At 48.8% G+C, this 19,599-nt stretch overlaps 1 protein-coding gene across 7 annotated transcripts in view; it reads right to left on the bottom strand.

The window, feature by feature from the left end:
• Tcf7 (transcription factor 7) overlaps positions 1-592 on the bottom strand; it is a 30,162-nt gene extending 29,570 nt beyond the window's left edge. Inside the window, exon 1 of one of the 7 annotated variants that reach the window (XM_076936865.1) lies at positions 147-592. In XM_076936865.1, coding sequence (XP_076792980.1) covers positions 147-398 — 252 coding nt within the window. In that variant the 5' untranslated portion in view covers positions 399-592. The remainder of the gene's footprint in view (positions 1-146) is intronic. The other 6 variants (XM_076936867.1, XM_034505968.2, XM_076936863.1 and 3 more) reach the window with 6 other exon arrangements.
• Between the last annotated feature and the right edge of the window lie 19,007 nt (positions 593-19,599).

The raw sequence follows: 19,599 nt of genomic DNA, 5'->3' as shown, positions 1-19,599 counted from the left end.
AGAGAGACCATAAGGGGCGGAGAGAACAGGAGGGGTTCCAGAGATGGGACCCACGAGGGCCGTGGCGGTGGCGGGGGGGGGGGGGGCGGGTCCGCACGATACCAACCCGGGACGAGGTCCTCCGGGGAGGAGCGGGCCGGGCTCACCTCGGGCGCTCCATCGGCTTCTCCATGTACTCGGACGCCGGGACCCGGGACCCCGGCGCCTGCGGCCGCGCCTTCGGACTCATTCACCAGTGAGGACTTGAGCTCTGCCAGGTCCCGCTCGGGGCCCGCGGCGCTGTCGCGATTCTTATCGTCCTGTTCCTCGCCTTCGTCTTGAAAGGCCAGCAGCTCGTCAGGCGCGCCGAGGTCGTCTCCTGCGCCCGCGCCGCCCCCGCCCGAGTCCAGTTGCGGCATGGTGCGCTGCGCCCGCCGGGGCGCCGGGTGCGGGGCGCGGAGCCGGCCCGGGAGGCGGCGAGCCCAGGGTGCGGAGCTCCGAGCCCGGAGCGCGGCGGGCGGAGCGCACGCTGACTCCGCCTGAGCGGCCAGTGGGCGCGGGGCGAGGGCGCGGGGCACAGCCGCTTTGGGAGCTGGCGGGTCGGAACATCAAAGGCACCGCGGGCAGCGAGCCGGGGGCGGAGCGGGCGCCGGGGCGGGGCCGCGGTGGGAGGGGCCAAGGCCCCAGACCCCGCCCTCCTCTCCCTGGAGAGACCCGGACAGGCCCACTGGGCATAATCTTAAAGGGCTCGCTCTCCTCAAGCTATTCTCCAACCTGAGATCCATTACTAAACAGTGGAACTCCACTTCCTTAACTACAAAACAGCCACAACTTGCGCTCAAGTTGCGGAGAATAGGGTTCCTTAGACGCTGGGAACCTGTGGGTGGCTTGGAACCTTGGTGTGAACAGCGTCCTTTGATCTGGAGGCTTCCTACGGGCTGCTAGAAGATGGACCCTGACACACACACCTGCCCCTTTCACCATCCCTGTGCCTGCAAGGGACCTTCTTCCAGACTGCCTACCCACCCACATAGGCACAAGCATTCGCGCCTCACACATTTATTGAGCGCCTATCTGTTGCATGTGCAAATCAAAACGCTGTAAATATATGACATGTGGCGGCCCGAGGCCAAGAAGGATCGCGGCCACTCACGTGGGTTCTCCAGCCCGCTATGACTTTCCCAACTAAGTTCGACGCCTAGAACCTGTTGTCCAGGAACTGAGACTTCCGGCGGCCACGTGGGCCACGGGATTCTGCCTTGGTGGTCTCTAGGCAGCTGCTCAATCTGGGAAGTTGCATCCGGGGCCCACTGACCCTGACGCTAGTTAAGGCCTCGTCTTCAGTGGCATCTCCTTGGCACCCAGAGTAGAATCCACGGCAACCGGTCACTGTTTCTATAAGACACTAGGCCCTTTGGATAGAGATGCAGTAAACTGAAGGAGGCACACCTCCGCCCCAAGCACGTTTCGGTGGTGGAGTCAGTGTGGACCTCTTCCACCTCTTGGGAAAGCAGTTGGAACAACAGTGGGTAATTTGTGAAGGAGGACACTGGCAGCTTCTCCAACTACGGGCCCCACAGGACCCCTGGCAGCGGCGCAAAGCCGGCCGGAAGACAGCCGCACCGCCCCTCCCGGTCCAGGCCCAGCCTGCCTGGCGGAGGATCAAAGAGACCAGGCCTTGCTTCTCAACACTCAGATCCTATCAGCGCCCTGCCAGCGGGGCTTCTGGGTCCTCCAGCTCCCAGCCGGGATGCCCATTTCACCTCCTTCTCAGCGATGGGGGACTTGGCCATTAATGCTCAGCTTGGCAATAGAGATGCGGTGCAGACCCCGCCCTTGGCGCCTCTAAAGTACTCCTCCCGCAGGTGCCAGTTTGCGGCTGATTTTGACCCCATCTTCTCTAGATTGGGGGCAGGGCAAGGGCTCCAATGGAAAGCTACAGGAGAGGAAGGGCCTGGGGCGAGGCCTCCCCCACCACCTCAGCTCCGATTGTCTCGCCTAGCTTTGGGGTGAGCACCTCTCTGAGAAAGTTGCACAGAAATTGAGATCACCCTAAGCCAAAGCGCAGCGGGTCCTCTTGTGTTTATATAAACGACTCCAACTTTGGCAAAGTTGCTTCCATGATGGTTGACAGACCATGAGGTTCCAACTGACACAGACCATTGGGGGTCGAATTTCTGAAGAAAAGTCAGGGCAGGGAGGTGTGATTCCGCCCTCTGGGGTAATTTTTCCCCCCTAGTTTGGTATTACCCTTTTATCAAAGAACAAGGCCTTCTGCTTTATTGGTGCAGAAGTAGCCTAGCCTCAAATGATAGTGAAAAGGGATTTTTTTTATATACCCTTATTTGGCAAAAGAAAATATTCTTTTTCCTGATTTGTTCGCCCTCCCACCCTCCAGTTTCTTTGGATGACTTTATAGAGCTGTGAAATTCTCCCCCCCCCCCCCCAATCCTGGGAACCACTGCCCGGAGGCATCCTGACTCCCAAGCCTCACCCCATGGGGATGAGCAGTGAGGGGGAGGCAAGAAGGGAGACAAGGAGCTTGAGAAAGGGGAGGAGGTAGAAGGGTGAGTCTCCGCCTCCACAGCCACACTGAGCATAGTATAAAGGCTCGCTGAGTAGCGGCTGCTGTGCACTGGCCCAAGATGGTAGGCAGGAGTGCGGGCACAGGGATCGGTCAGCGTGGTCAGGAGGCTTAGAGGTGGGGAGTGGGAGAGAGGTGAGAGTGAAATTCATCCTGATGTGGAAAGCCCCCAGGGTTTAGAGAGCTAACCCAGCCTTGGCTACATACTGAGATTCTATCTGAAGAGAAATAAAAATAAATAAATGAATGAATGGGCATGTACCTCCCAGCAGAAGCCCAGACAGCACCACTTCTGTGACCATCACCGGAGAGATGACTTCATATACTAGGTGATTACAGCATGCCAGCTTCCTTAGGAGCTTCACACACATCTCATTTTATTATTACTAAACTCTGAAATATGGGGACAATTGTCCCCATTTTGCTAATGAGGAAACTAAAGCTCAGAGAGGTTGTGTGAGTCACCCAAGGCGTCACAGCTTCAAAATGAGGGCACTGAGCTGAGCTTCCAGCACCCTGGTGGCCCGTCCCCAGACCCAATATCTACCTGCTATACTCATATCCCAGTCGGACCCCTGAGAGACTTTCTTTTTTTTCCCATCAAGGCAGGGTTTCTCTGTGCCACCCTGGCTGTCCTGGAACTTTTTCTATAGACCCTGCTGGCCTCAAACTCAGAGACCCACCTCTGCTTCCTGAGTGCTGGGAAGGGACTTATTTGCTTTGTGTCTATGCAGACAAAATACTGAGGAACCAGCTATCACTAATAAAAATTACTAATCCTAATTTTGGGGGTGATTCTCTTTTGATGGAGGGGCTTTGGAGGACTAGAGGTCTGGGGGTGTGGCTTAGTTGACAGAATGCTTGCCTAGCAAGTGTGAAGCACTGGGCTTAATCCCACATAAACTGAGGGCGGCTTGTACACACCACCCTCCCAGTTCTAGCTCTCAGCAGATACAGACAGGTGGATCAGACGTTCATGGTCATTCAGGGCTCACTACAGAGGACCCTGTCTCAAAGCGGTGAGGAGATCTTTCAGAATGAGGTGTTCCAGTGGCCAACCCCTTTTAGTGGCTGCTCCCCTGGAAGTTCCCAGAGAGTTGGAGGAGGAGACCAGTTGTGGGGGAGATCCAAGCCCTCTTTGGCCAAGCCACAGGTGGTAGGTTCATTGTTATGCAAATGACCCAGGTGAAATTGACAGTCCTCCCGAGGCCTGGGTAAAAGGAGCCCTCCAGGCTTTGCAGTCAGAGAAAGGAAGCTCCAGAGGTCCCCCCCCCCCACCCGCCACCCGCCTACCCTCCCACCCCCCCGACCTCCGCCGTGTGGGACCTACGGCAGGTCACTGGCCTCAGCTTCAGCATCCTCCTCTGGGCCTGCTTCTCCCTTATGCCCGCATAAGACTGGATGAGTCACGGTCTCCCAGTAAAGAGCTCAGCACAAAGCCTGGCACATTCCAACACTCTAATAAATGGGTGCTCTTGAGCTCGATATTTTTCGGAAGTTGTTAGGCTAATTGGCTCTTCATGTAATGCCATGTAAATCATCCGACTGTTCTCATGGCCTGAGCCCACTTAATCATAGCTAAGGCTGAAAATACACATTTCCTCTCCTTCCCTTTCAAGTTCCTTTAACATAAAAGGCCCTCATGAACTCTCTGACCTTTTCTAACAGGGAGATCCTTGAAATGTGGCATTTCCAGAAAATGGCTCAAAGGAGCCCCAAATGGATTGAGTAAATTACAGCAGAGAGAGACTCAGGAGCAAGCAGAGAGCCGCCCTCTTCTGGCCTGCTATCCTGTCAGGACTTGCCAGGACCGCTTGAAGGGTGGCTGCAGGCTCTGGGCAGGTTTCCTCCCTGTGGGTGAACTCTCCACACACAGAACTGGACACAATCCCTGAGGCAAACTTGAGTTTTATTCCTAGAAACTCCTCTCTCTCTCTCTCTCTCTCTCTCTCTCTGTGTGTGTGTGTGTGTGTGTGTGTGTGTGTGTGTGCGCGCGCACACGTGCGCGCATTCACATGCATGCGTGCACCACATACAACAGCAATGGTACAGAGGCATGATGCAGCTGCCTAGAAATGTAGCAACAAGTGTTACGGAGCCGTTTTCTCCGTCACAGGGAAGGCTGAGGAGCTGGGGGCTTAGTTCCGTTGGTGGAGTACTTGCTTAGCATGGGTCAAGTTCCTGGGTTTAGTTCCCCGCACCATATAAATGAAGGATTTCTGGTCAGCCATTCTAGTTTAACTGGTGAGCTTCCAGATGGATGAGACATCCTGTCCCTAAGGAGGCTGATGGTGCCTGAGAATGACCTCTGAGATTGTCCTCTGGCCTATGTACACACACAGTTTTTAAAATGTGAGGGCTGGTTAAAAGAAAGGGCTATTTCAGAGGACCCCGGTTTGGTTCCCAGCCCATACTCACATATCCGTGCTCACAACTGTCTGTAACTCCAGTCTCAAAAGATCCGACACCCTCTCTTGGCCTCTGCAGGCACCAAACATGAACATGGTGCACAGACACACATGCAGTCAAAACCCTATACATAGATAATAAATACTAAGGGGTGTGTGTGTGTGTGTATTTACATTTAGGGTCATCTTTGGCTACATAGCCAGTAGGAGATCAGCTTGGGTGACATGAGCTTGGAATACATGTTGTTGCCTTAAACAACAACAAAACAACAAATATATATATATATATATATATATATATATATGAATGAAAGCTATAAGGAAGAGGAAGAAAGCTGGCTTGATAAAATATGCTATAATCCCTACACTTGGGAGACTGAGGCAGGAAGATGGCTAGTTCAGGACTAGCATGAACTTCATAGTAAGTTTAAGTATAGGACAGGAAACCTAACAAGACCCTGTCTTTAAAAAGCAGCTGGCTGGGCAGTGGTGGCGCACGCCTTTATTCCCAGCACTTGGGAGGCAGAGGCAGGCAGATTTCTGAGTTTGAGGCCAGCCTGGTCTACAGAGTGAGTTCCAGGACAGCCAGGGCTACACAGAAAAACCCTGTCTCGAAAAACCAAAAAAAAGAAAAAAGAAAAAAGAAAAAAAAAAGAAAAAGCAGCTGGGTAGTAGTGGCATACACTTTTAATGCCAGCACTCAAGGGACAGAGGCAAGTGGATCTCTGTGGGTTCAAGGCCAGTCTGGTCTACAGAGCCAAAGCTATACAGAGAAAAACAAAACAAAAACCTAAACAATAAAGCTATTTCAGCTTTGTACTTTGTACTCAGGAACTTTGCCTACTATGGAGGAATTAAGGAGTCTGTCCTACAGGTTCCAAGGGCCTCTTACCACTATTTCCCACAGCCCCACACTGGATTCCTAATGAATGGACCTGAAATTTACTCACCAGAAGAAACGATCTGTGTCAGAGACAACAAGGGCAGTCTGGCGTGTTTGCCGTGTGCACTGGTTACTCTAAAACTGAATAGGCCTAGGCCTGTGCCTGGGTCCCCAGTCTACCAGGGATTTAACAAGCAAATTCCAATAATTCCTCTGTGTTCTCTGGCCCAGAATTATCCAAGCTCCTGCCTGGATATGGGAGCTGCCAGCAACTTTAAGACATATATGCATATCATAACCAAAAGCAAGTTGGAAAGGAAAGGATTTATTCGGCTTACACATTGGACTGTATTATAGTCCATCATCAAAGGAAGTCAGGACAGGAACTCAAGCAGGACTGGAATCTGGAGGCAGGAGCTGATGCAGAGGCCATGGAGTGGTGCTGTTTACTGGCTTGTTCCCCATAGCTTGCTCAGCCTGATTTCTTATAGAATCCAGGACCACAAGCCTAGGGAATGATACCACCCACAGTGGCCTACCCCCCAACCCCCACCAATCACTAATTAACTACTGCCAGACATTACAGAGGCATTTTCTCAATTGAGTCTCTCTCCTTTCAGATAACTCTAGCCTGTGTCAAGTTGTCAGAAAACTAGCCAGCACCCCTCCCCCGTAGATCATTATTCTGTTATTATTTATACCAGGGACATGCAGTGCCGTCATAGGACAATTACTCATATTTTGGTTTTCTCCTTCCACTCTGTTTTTTGAGGTAAAATCTGTCATTTCTGGCATTGTGCTGTCTTCCAGGATGGCTGGCCTTGGAGCTTGCGACTTATTCTTTAGTCTCTGTTCCCTATTTTACCATAGAAGTCCTGGGATTACAGATGTGTGCCAGCACATCTGGCTTTTTTACATGTGTTCCAGGATTTAAACTCAGGTCATCTGGCATGAGTGGTAAGGACCCATTGAGCCATCTCACTGGCATCTATGGCTGTTTTTCATTTGCTTGCTTGCTTGTTTTTTGTTTATTATTATATTATTACATTTGTTTACTTATTTATTTTGTGTGTGTGTGTATGAGAGAGAGAGAGAGAGCAGGGTCTACCGTTCAAATATGGAGACCTGTGCATAAACTGCAGATGTTGGTATTTTCCTTCCACAGTGTGAGTTCTTGGAATTGAACTCATCATCATCGTTATCATCATCATTTGTGTGTGTGTGTGTGTGTGTGTGTATACACTACGACACACACTCAGAGGTCAGAGAACATCTCTAATGGAGTTAATTCTTTTACATTTTCTGGGTTTCCAGGGTTGAATTCCAGGTATAGAGAGTAAGGGCCATCTTACTGACTCTAGTGGAACTTTCATCTGTGTTTTTTCTGACTGTAAATAGGATCCATGCATAGTTTGGTAGTTAACATATGCTCACCACTGGAGGATGTAGCCATTGGTCCGGCATGGTTCTCAAGCTTCTGGAGAACTGTGGTAGTATTCCAGTTTGTTAGTCGGTATCTCTATGGTATCTGAGAGGCCTTTGTATTTTTAAGGCCAGATAGTCTTTCACTAATCCAAAAGTCCCCCCACCTTTCCAGGTCTGCAGAGCTCCTTCCACTCTTCAGGGCTCCCATGGCCCTGACACTGATACCAGGCAGGTCATCCCAGGCTATTGGTTGGGTCCCTGTGAGTTGCCTATCTGTTGGTCACTGTCTTTGCCTCTTGGTGATCAAGAGCTGGACACTGGCCTGCCACAGCAGAGACACAGGTCTGTGACTCCAGCTACAGAAGAGGTTGAAGTGGGAAAGTGTTGAGTTTAAGGCCAGTCTGGACTATTTAGGAAGTCTAAGGACAGTTTTAGGTTTTAGAGCAAGCCCCTGTCTCAAAAAAAGAAAGGGGGGAAAAGATTTAAAAGGGTTGGAGATGTAGCACAGTTGGTAGAACGGATGCTTACCTGGTGGGCACAAAGCCCAGATTTGATCCCCATGGTGGTGCATATGTATAATCTTATTACTTGAGAGGTGGAGACAGGAGGATCAGAAATTTAAGGCCCTCCTCTACTATATATTTTGAGGCCAACCTGGAAACACATGAGATCCTGTCAAAAAAAAAAAAAAAAAAAAGGACTGGAGAACAGCCCAGTGGTTGAAAGCTCTTGCAGAGTATCTGAATTTGGTTCCCAGCATCCACAAGGGGTTCAACATCTTGTCTTCCAATGCACACTCACATGGGTGCACACACACACTGTAAAATCGTCAAAAATGCTTCAAAACAAAACAAAATAACCCTAATAAACCTTAAAACCCCTAGCTGCTTTCTCTTAAGATCTCTGACTTGTGTGCATTGTAGAAGACCTTCTGGAACCTTCTTAAGTGGGGATGATGAATGATACTTGTCCATCAGAGCTGAGGGGATAGGGTGAGTTCATGCTGGAGACATTGCTTCAGTGCCTGGTTCAGGGCAGGTGCATGTGTAAGTAGCAGCCATTGGCAATTACTATCAGTGTTCTGAACCATCTGTGATAAACTGGGGCTAGGGTGAGCCCCTGGAGATGGTGGCACCGACTGGGCAAGTAGCCACAGTGCCATGGTCATGGGTGGAGACAAGGTTAGAGGGATAGGAAACCTGTTTGTGCTGCCAGCAGAAGCATCCAGAACCTTCTGAGTGCCTGGAGCTTCCTCCAGCCAAAAGTCCGGTCTCCAGATGTCTGCAGGCTGGAGGAGCGCTGGCCCGGAGGGTACAGACAGGACTAATGGGAGGAAATTACTCAAGAGATTTCATCTGGACCCAAGGAAGCATACCAACCAGTCAGAGCTGATGGACCATGGCAGCCCAGCTCAGCTGAGTTCTCTGTCCTCAGAGGCGTGGGAGCAGAAGCAGGGCTCTGCAGGCCTGGAAGCTTTGCAGGTGCTGGTGTCTTTACCCGCCCCCATTCTTCTCCCCTCCCCCCGGAAAGGGCAGTCCCCTCTATTTTCCAAATAGCTCTGCTCTGCCTTGGTACCAAGAGCCTGGGTAGACATCTGGCCAGATGTAAGGGTTACTGTCTCCAAATGGATATTTGGGGTTGCTTTCAGGGTGGGTCGTACATTAGATCCATCTCAAGGGGGCTTAGCCAACAATGGCATCTTCTGAGGAGAGACAGTTTGGTTCGTGCCAGATTTGTGCCCCAGTACCCTCTCTACCCTACCGGGGTGAAAGAGAGCAAAGATGAGAAGCAGGAGAGGAGAGCCACTGTCTTAACTTTGGTTTTGCCATTGGCTTTGGGAGAGGCACTTAACCACTCTGGGCTCTTGGATGGTGTGATCACACTTCCTGTCTCTTACAAGTGTTCTTGTGAGGATTAAAGGAGTTAGCACAGCTGGTGAGATAGCCTGGTGAGTAAAGGGCTTGCAAGCCTGACTAACTGAGTTCGATCCCCAGAACCCACATAAAGGAAGGAGAGAACCAATGTCATAAAACTGTCCTGTGGCTCGAGTGCCACCCCCATATCACACACACACACACCACCATCACCACCAATAACAATAATAAATACCACCACCACCAACAACAATAATACAGAGCTGATGGATTGGTTTAGCAGGTAAAGGTGCTTGCCACTAAACCTATCCTAATTTAATCCCCAGGATCCACATGGTCAAAGGAGAGAAATGACACCTCCCATGTAGTCTGATCTTCAACGTGCACTCCAAAAAAAGTAATAAAAAATGAATAAGCAAATAAATTTGTTAAAGTTACTTTTTTTTTGTTTTGTTTTGTTTTGTTTTGAGACAGGATTTCTCTGTGTAGCCCTGGCTGTCCTGGAACTCACTCTGTAGACCAGGCTGGCCTCGAACTCAGAAATCCACCTGCCTCTGCCTCCCAAGTGCTGGGAATAAAGGCGTGCGCCACCACTGCCCGGCTAAAGTTACTTTTTTTTTTTTTTTTTTTTTTTTTTAACATAGTGCCACATTAAATAAGTAGATAAAAATTAACTGGACAGTTCACCACTACCCAGGACTGTAGGAAGGGGTCTTACACCAGTTATCTTGTTTAGTCTTCACAGCAACCTTAAGGTGGAAAGACCATTCTTAGAAAAACTGAGTCTAGGAAGAGCAGCATCTCTTGCCTCATCCAAGGTCAAGCAGCAAAAGTGTTCAGTTCTAAAACTGTTGGCTCTGCTGCCTTTCAAAGGAGTGGAGCTGGCCCTCATAATGGGTGACAATATACCAGACACCCCCTTGGGTTGGAGAACTTGCTGGCTGGAGACTGAATTACAAATTTCTTTCCTGCTGAGCAATCTCCCCCTAGGGACCAGAAAGTAGGGGGTTTCTGGACTGGACAGTCCCAAGGTCATAGGAGGAGCTGACTGTGTGTCCCTTGGAGGTGATGTTACGTAGGGAGCTGGGCCACCATAAACAATCTGGAAAGAGAGGTCCCGAGAGCTAGAAACCCTGGTCCCCTACTTAGTATCTTTAGACTCTGGACTGGGGATGCCTGTTTCATTTTAAACTACTTCACTGGCACAGAATGGCTGCACAGTGTGTACTAGCTGGGCCCAAGGATGACTCCAGACACATGCCCAGCACTGTTAACAAGGGCCTTCCTGTCTGTTATCTCCTATGTAGTGCAATGCTGAGAGGTCTCAGCCCATTTTACAGACTGAGGAAATTGGTTGCTCAGAGAACGGAAGTGAGTCACCCAAGGTCACACAGCTCAACCGTAGTCCTTGCGCTCTGAGTTGATTCTAACTTGGCAGCCCAAAGACATCTTTCTTTCCTAATGTAACAATGCTAGAGGTAACAGAAGCCTCCAGGTAAAGGCTCCCTGGTCTCCTTCAATACACAGGTGTTCCCAGATGTTTCTCCCAGATTTTCTGGAGAGAGTGGTGGATAATAGAGCCATAGCTCCTAGGTTTTCTGATGGGACAGGGTGCCTTAGGGGGTCCCATGGCCACTTGCTAACCAGACCAGCTCTCCAAAGCTTCTAGATACTAGAACTAGATCAGTCTAGTTCCTTCCAAGTTCTCACAAGGGATGTGGGTTTGACAGGTCCAACCATTGTTCTCAAAAGTCATCCAACCTCTTCCTCACATAGTTGGGGGTCCCCTGCCCGTGCCTCCAGTCTCTGGGTGGATCTGTCTGGGAGCAGGGTGGTGGTTGGGTGCCCAAGGTGCCAGCAGCTCTCATGGTGAAAGTAGCTCCTTTACCTGGGGTCACTGGTGGCCTCTGCTGACACTGCGGTTTTCCACAGCGTCATTGAAGCTTTTGTTCACTGCTCTGTTATTAGTGACAAAGGGATTCCCCTCAGGGTCAAGCTTGTCTTTTTTTATGGCTTTGGAGTCTCTATCTTCTCCCTCTGACTTTTTCTGTTTAAGCTTGTGAAGCAAAAGGTAGCAGAGGCTGTTTTAAAAGCAGCCCTATTTGTGCCCCTGTCTTCCCGTCCTTGATTCCAGCTGGCCTGAGAGGTCCCCACAATATCACCAGCTCTGAGTGCCTCTGGGGAAGATGATGCCTTTCTGATCTGAGGGGTGGGAGGTTTGTTTGTTTTTGGTTTGTGGGTTTTTTTGGTGTTTTGGGGGGGAAGGGTGTTTGTTTTGTTTTGAGATAGGGTCTCTTGTAGCCCAGGCTAGCTTGGAACTCACTATTTACCTGAGGATGACCTTGAACTTCAGATCCTCCTGCCTCTGTTCCCCAAGCACTAGGATTTCATTCTGTTAATGTGGTGCAACAGAGCAAACCCAGGGCTGTGTGCATGCCTGGCTACTGCTCTACCAACTGAGCCACACCCTCAGTCCCCAGAGATTCTTTTTCCTGCTTTAAGCTCCTTGTAGAGCAACCAGTTATTCCCACTCATTCTCCTTCCCTCCAACTTTCCATCCACCCAAGGCTGCTCCCATGACTGGGGGAAGCATCTGCCTCAGAAGCCTGTTGACTACAGACAAATCCCTTTCCTTCTTGGGTGCACAGCAGAGAAGAAATGAGAGATGGTCTCCTCTGTAAGTCCTGATTCATTGTGGTACTGGCTCTGTGGCTGAAACCCCGTTTTCTGAAATCCACAGCCCATGGGGCTCCAGCAGGGTCTTGATTGTTCATTTGAATTCAGAAGGGCCCTCAGTCCTGACCCAGGGCCTCATACTCGGCAGCTGGATTTTGGGAAGGCAAGAACCAGGATTGAGGAATGTCCAGAGATTCCTTCATCTGTTTTGCAGTCTTAGGAATGCTGCTTGCTCTGTGCTGGGCCTGAACCCCAAAGTGGGGTGCCTATGTGATAATTTCAAGGAATCTATTCCAGTCTGGACTTTGTAAAGCTGTGTGTGTGTGTGTGTGTGTGTGTGTGTGTGTGTGTGTGTGTGTGTGTTTTGCCAAACTACTCCTGCCTGGGTGAGTGGCTGTTTCCCTGTTGGCTTTGAGGCAGAGATGCAGACCTGCAGGGGAAAGCCCTCAGCCCCTCTGGCTGCTGAGAATCTTGGGTGAGGCTGACCCACAGAGCCTCTGTGTTCCCCACAAGACCTTTCCTTTGCACCCACAGAAAGTCCCAAAGTTGCCCCAGGCACAAGCTTTCAGGCTGGTTGGGAGTTCGGTGGAAGGGTTAGCAGGGCCTACCTGTCACCCGGGCTGCCAAGACACAGAGAACAGGGAGCAAGGGGTTGGCACTGTATGGATGAGTGTGAGAGATGCCAGGCGGGTCTCAGAGGGATTTGAGAACAGTCAGGACCAATGTGACCAGGGAGAGTGAGGGGACCAGGAGTAAGGGGGTCTGTGGAATGCATGCTGAAGGTACACCCTTGTTGAGTATCCAAGGACGGGAAAGGGAGGCTGGGGTCCTTTGTTCCAACCTAGGACAGGCACAGTTTCCGTAAGTTTTCCCAGCCTTCCCTTTTGAAAACAATTTTAAAAGGGGGACCTGTTCGGAGCTGACTTTTAGCAGAAAGCGGCTAGATCATCTTTGCAGCCATCTGGAACCATATACCCTGATGAGAGACTTGTTTTTCAAAAGCCTACAACAGCTGAAGTACACTCTGATAAATATATTGTTTATCCCACATAGCTTGTTTTGCTGTTTAGTGCCCCCAGCTACATGGTGCACGTGGTAAAATGTCTTCACCTGTGTTCTCCTGCTTGTGCTTATAAATACCCAGGATTTCCTTGTAATAGAGTCAATGGGTGGTGGTCAGTAGGAGGTGTCAATAGTGAGTGAATAGGGGAAATAAAGGAGTAACCAGACTTGACCACACACCTGGTCTTGTCTCCATTCTTCAAGTCTCTTGCCCCCTCCATCCCCACTCTCTCTCTTGACCAGAGCACTTAGCCCCAAAGCGTGGGGCAGTGTAGACAGGAAATTAGTAGCCCCAAAGTGTGGGGTAGTGCGGTCCCCAACACACCCTGAACACTGAAGAGACAGACCTCAGAGAAGCTAGGACAGAAAAGCAGACCCGGTGGACTTGCGTGTGCCCAGGAGAAACTGAAGCCCACCATCATTGAGATTTCTTCTACCTTATTGCCCATGAATATATATATATATATGAATATAGATAGCATGTTAAAACAGGGTCTCACTCTTTAGCCCAAACTGACTTGGAACTCCATATGTCACCCAGACTGGCCTCAAACTTATAACAATCCTTCTGCCTCAGCCTCCCCAAAACACTGGGATTGTATATGTGAGCTACTATGCTTAGCTCTCAGGAAGTCTTATATAAATTTGAATATAAGACAAGCAAACTAAAAACACCATTTCATGTAAAAAGCATTATTGCTTTTGGAACAAAAACCGAAACTATTTAATGTTATTTAAAAAAAAAAAAAAAAACAAAAACTGCATGAGGGCTGGAGAGATGGCTCAGTGGTTAAGAGCACTGGCTGCTCTTCTAGAGGTCATGAGTTCAATTCCCAGCAACCACATGGTGGCTCACGACCAGACCATCTGTAATTGTATTTGATGCCTTCTTCACAAATAAAATAAATCAAAAAAAAAAAAAAAAAAACCAAAAAAAACTGCATGAGCCGGGCAGTGGTGGCACATGCCTTTAATCTTAGCACTCAGGAGGCAGAGGCAGGTGGATCTCTGTGAGTAAGAGTAGCTTGGTCTATGAAGTGAGTTCCAGTATAGTCAGGGCTACACTGAGAAACCCTGTCTTGAAAAACAAAATAATAATCACAATGATAATAATATAATAAAAATATGAAATAAAAACTCATGAGCTGCGGTGCTGGCTCATTGTGTAAAGGCACTTGCCTGTAACTCCTGCTCCAGGAGAGCTGACATTCTCTTCTGTCCTCCATAGGCACAGGCACATTTGACATACGTATCTCATACATAAAAAAAAAAATTCAAGTGCATGTGGAAATCAAACCTTCAGCTGTGGGTAGTGGGGCTGAGCCCCTTTCATTACCAAGCAATCCACTTATTCACTGCCCTGGGCCAGCCTTACCCAGGGGTCCATTCAACAGCCCCCTGCTCCCTGCACGGGGAGGCCCTGAATGTGCAGGCAGCAGGGGCTGTGCATAGGCGCCCCCTGGTGGTTGGCTCCGGAAGAGGATGATCTCTGCCCTGCAGTAGTGTAAAGTAAATTCTGCTGTTTGAATGCTGGGTCCCTCAAAGGAGAACCTATTCCCCTTTCCTTTCCAATAGCGGCTCCCTCTGCATTCTGAGGAACTCAATTAAGGACAGTCTTGAGCTGCTGCTCTTCCTACAAGTGCTGGGCTTACAGGTGTGGGCCATACTACCCTGGCTAGGTCCTTTCATTCTTAATCGTTAAAATATGTATCCCCAAACTTTTATTTTATTATTTTGTTTTTATTTGAAACAATCTCATCTAGCCCATGTTGGCCTTGAACTGGCTGCATACCTGAGAATGACCTCGAACTTCTGATCGTCCAACCTCTACATAGCTCTTGAGTGCTGGGATCGCAGATAGTTGCCTGACTTAAGAATGTAGATATTTTCAGCTGGCAGTAGTGGCTCATGTCTTTAATCACAGCACTCAGGAGACAGAGGGAGGTAAATCTCTTTGAGTTCAAGGCCAGCCTGATCTACATAACAAGTTCTAGGACAGCTAAGGCTATTACACAGAAAAACTCTGTCTTTAAAAAAGACAGACAAACAGACAGAAAAGAATATAGATAATTTCTTGGCCCATCAAAATGGCTCAGCTAATAAAGGCTCTTAGTTCCAAACCTGATGACCTGGATTTGATCCTACAAGTTGTCCTTTTGCACATGTGATGACACACATGAAACACACACACACACACAAAATTGATGTAATGGAAATTTTTTTCTTGTATGGCCACAAAGCCATGATTATTATATACTTTGAAATCAAAGTTCCCGATGCTTAGGGCAGGAGGGACTACTCACATTCAGATCAGCAGACTTGAAGAACACAGATGATTATGCCCAAGATCATACAGCTGCTAAATTCTAGCGATGAGATTTGAACCTAGGAAGTTGGTTTGGGAGACCATCTTTGGACCTCAGTTTCTCAGTCTGAAGTGGAGGTAACAGTGATTTGCTGCCTCCCTGAGCAATGGATGGTGTACCAAGCTCCTCTTGCTTTTTAGCAGCCAGGAAAGAACAACTGGACAGGGCAAACCAAGGGCAGAGCTCACAGAAAATGCATATCACTGAGTAGAAATACGACAGCTAAGAGAACCCAGGTGTGCTTGGCCCCGTACAGTAGATCTCTCCTTATCTCACTTATGCTTTACTTCACCCTGTTTGAGCATAATTAACAGCTTTGTTTTACAGGTGAGGGGACTAAGGGGCTCAGAGGGAGGAAGTGCTCAGGGTCGCAGTGGTGGCTGGCTAGAGTACTTTTAAAGCCAGGCAGGTCTGTCTTGCATAGAGAAGATGGCAGAAAACCCAAGAATGGGTGTGTCAGGAGCCAGGAAAAAACACACACACACACACACACACACACACACACAAAACAAAACACGGCCTTTGCCAAGGACTTCGGGGCAACCTGCCACCCTGGGGTGCGTGTTTTTGGAATTATTGCTTCCAGGCTGGAGAAGTCAGCTCTGGTGGTCCTGGGCAAAACAGGACTTCATTGGAAGCCTGTGGGATTGCTCACATGCTGGATTAGGAGGAGGAAGCCAAGCTGAGAACAACCGGAGTGTGGTACAGGCCCTGAAGCCTGAAGTCAGCAGCTTGTTCATCTGGGCAAGAATCTCCATGTCCTGTCCCTTGGCACGATGCTCCTCCAGCCGTCTGGTTCTCTGGGTGTGCTTTCTGAGACTTAGGTTCAGAGACTCCAAGGGCCAGTCCAGGGAGTAGCAGTGAAACCTAGTGCCTGCCCAGCACGGAAGAAACAGAAGCCCTCACTTTCTTGGAAGGTTCTAGAGCGCTCGGGCCAGGGCCATGGCTAGGGTGTTTAGCGGAGTGAAGGAGCTTAAGTTGGAGGGGATTCCCCACCACTTTCCTCCCCAAACGCCCAGACTCAGCTAGCTCTGGTTTTCACACTGTAGCTTTGCTTCTCTCTGGTCCTCCGGGGTGAGTCACGCGTGAAACTATCTTGTTTTGCTCTGCCTGTATCTACCGCTGCCACCTTCACCGCAGATGTCACCACCTCGAGGTAGGAGCCTGGGTCCCAGGCTGCACAGAGCCTGCTTCTAGATAAAGGGCAGGGTACCCTGTCTACTACTGGGTGCTGTAGTTTTGAGCGCAAAGCCAGCGTCAGGGGGGAAATTTTCCGGCCTTTGTGTCACATGCAAATCGGATGCAAATGACTGGGGAAGAAAGGGTGCCTGCCCTAGAAGACTTGGGAGAATGAGGTGCCTCTCTGTCCCCCTAAGATTCTCAACACTCCCTGCCAGAGAAGACCCTGGCCACTTCCTTCTCCTGGAGACCTGGCTCTGGCCACTACTGAAGTTGGTACCCTTAGTATACCCCGAGGGCCTCCGTGTAAAGACACTAGGTAAACATAAAAGAAATGCGAGGAGTTCATAATACACATATATGAAATTGTGAAAAAAATAATAATTTAAAAATTGTCCCAGCTAGCTTGGTCGTGCAAGCTTGAAAGACAAGGAAATTTCTGGGAACCTGGGAAAGAAAATGTCCCGTTGAAGCCTCTTTTTAGCTGAGGATCCCTGGATCTTTAAATTTTTTATTTATTTATTTATCTATTTATTTATTTTCTCTCCACACAGCAGCAGGCTTGGCTTAAGGTCTTTCTCCCCTCCCAGCTGTCATCTGTAGTTCTCCAGGACTCTTACCAGGAGCACCTTTGACAGTAAAAAGGCATGATCTAACCCCCTAGTTTTATTTTATTCTAGCCCCCTGGTTTTATTTTATCAGACTGTCATCTTGTTTTCAGAGCCACACTGCAACCTCAGTTATCAAAAAGAAAGAAATGAGAAAAAATAAATAAATTTCTTAGCAATCCTTTGAGATGTAACATGGAAACCCACCTAAATGGCAAATGTGATTAATGCCGGTACCTCCCTGTGACTCCCAGCAGAAGCCAGCACCCATATTTGGGGGTGTTTCATTTTGTTTTCTTGAATGCCTTTCTCTATTTTAAATCAGCTCCTGCTCTCATACTGGTCATCCTGAAATTCTATTCTGTGTTAAAGTCAGCCATCCAGCTATACCTGAGCCAGGTCTACAGATGATTAAGGACCATTCTCTTCCTGCTATGGATGATAGCATCGAGCTGTATCTCCTGCCCTGCATCCCTGCTGCTGTGGCCAATGGTAATGCATGCTTGTGGTCTTATGGCAGAGAGCCATTCTGAAGCCCTGGTAGTAATATGTATATAAATATATACATGTGTGTGTGTGTGCATGTGCACATGTGTATGTGTGTGTGTGCCTGTGTGTGTATGTTTTTTACCTATATGTATGTCTTCATACCACTTGCATGCAGCACCCTTGGAGGCCAGAAAAAGGTGTCAGAATCTCTGGAGCTGGAGTCATATGAGGTTGTGAGCTGCCTGATGTTGTGGGGTACCGGGAATTGAACACAGGTCCTCTATAAGGGCAGTCAGTGCTCTTAACTCCTGAGCTATCTCTCCAGTCCCCAGAAAATATTCTTTATTCCATTTTGTTTGTTTATTTGTTTCATAATGTGTGTGTGTGTGTGTGTGTGTGTGTGTAGGTCAGAGGATAACCTTTGAAAGCTGATTCTCTCCTTCTACTACATGGAATCTGAGAATTCAACTCAGGTCCTCAGGCTCCATGGCAGGTGTTTTTACCCCTGAGCCAACTTGTTGGCTTGAGAGGGGAGATAATCTAAGGAAATCTCATGGCAATCCTCCTACCTAGGCTTCACTGAGTGCTGGGATTACAGACATGAGCCGGCATGCCTGACTGTTTGCTTGGAGTGGGGGTGAGGATCGCTTGTTGGCTCATGTAGACTGATCCCTATGCCTGGGCCCAACTTCCTGAAATCTTAGACTGTTACCAGGCATTTGGGTCCAGACTCTGTGCCACACAGTGGGGCACATGCCTGTAACCCTGGTACTTGGAAGGTGTACCCCTGGTACAGGAAGGCTGGAAGCTCAAATTGTCTTTGGTTATATAGTGAGTTCAAGGCCAGCCTGGGCTACATGGAACCCGGGTGATAGAGGAACACAGAGGGAGCAGGAGGGATTGTGAGAGAGGGGGAGGGAAGGAAGAAGAGAAAGACTTGTGTCCTTTCTTCCCTTTGGCTGTCAGACTGTTGAAGCAATGGGCCTTAAAGAATTAACATTTCTCTAGGATTCCCAGTCTGGGGAAGGCCAATGCCAGCTGGAGGAGGAGTTGCCTTGCAGGAGGAAATTTCACAGTTCTGACTCTCACAATTCAGTTAGTGTCTGCCTGCTTCCTGGATTTTTTTTTTTTTTAATAAGTCTGTAACAGTTTTATATAAAACTGCTGTTGGGAAGATGTAGAAAAACTGGAGCCTTTCTCATCCCACCTCGGTCAAACTGTGTCTTAACAATTTTCAGACTCAAATTCTGTTCTCCCATATTCCACTTATACCTGGGTAGGAGGACAGGGGGCCCATCCAGTCTAGGTTGGTTTTGAGTGTGTGCACATTAAGACAAATTCTCCTCAAAGCAAACTTCTAGGGGGAAATCTCCTATCTACCCTTTCAAGCATATGTGTAACTGAGTGTGCATGTGATTAAAATCAGATGCATTAGCTGGGTGGTGATGGTGCACACCTTTAGTGCCAGCACTTGGGAGGCAAAGACAGGCAGATCTCTGTGAGTTCGAGGCCACCCTGGTCTACATAGTGAGTTCCAGGCAGCCAGGCCTACATAGTGTGGTCAGGCTATATAGTGAGACCCATGTCTCAAAAAATGCCCTCCTTGGGGAAAAAAAGAAAAAGAAAGAACAAAAGGAAGAAAGAAAAAAAAGTCAGATGCATTATGAGAAGGATAATGTACAGTAGAAAAATGGTTACTTAATCTGTCAATCAAAATAGAGCCCCACCCGAACTATGACCCTAGCAACCAAAAGTCTTCTTTAGAACCCTTTAAAAGGAAGCCTGCCCCAAACAATAGTCAGAGCCTGAGTATCCTAACTCCTGTGTCCTGGTGTCAGTGGTTTTAAAAACTATTTTGGGGCATCGGATAGATGACTTAGCAGTTAAGAGCACTGGCTACTCTTGCAGAGGACCCAAGTTCCATTCCTAATACTCACCCAGCAGCTCACAACCATCTGCAACTCTAGTTCCAGGGGATCTGATGTCCTTTTCTGGCCTCCATGGGGACCAGGCACTCATGTGACATATATACATGCAACACAAAACACTCATAAAGTATGAGAAAA

The sequence above is a fragment of the Arvicanthis niloticus genome, chromosome 6 (assembly GCF_011762505.2).
Source record: "Arvicanthis niloticus isolate mArvNil1 chromosome 6, mArvNil1.pat.X, whole genome shotgun sequence".
Lineage (NCBI taxonomy): Eukaryota > Metazoa > Chordata > Mammalia > Rodentia > Muridae > Arvicanthis > Arvicanthis niloticus.
Note: the sequence above shows the minus strand (reverse complement) of the source record. Positions and strands in the feature narration are given on the sequence as shown.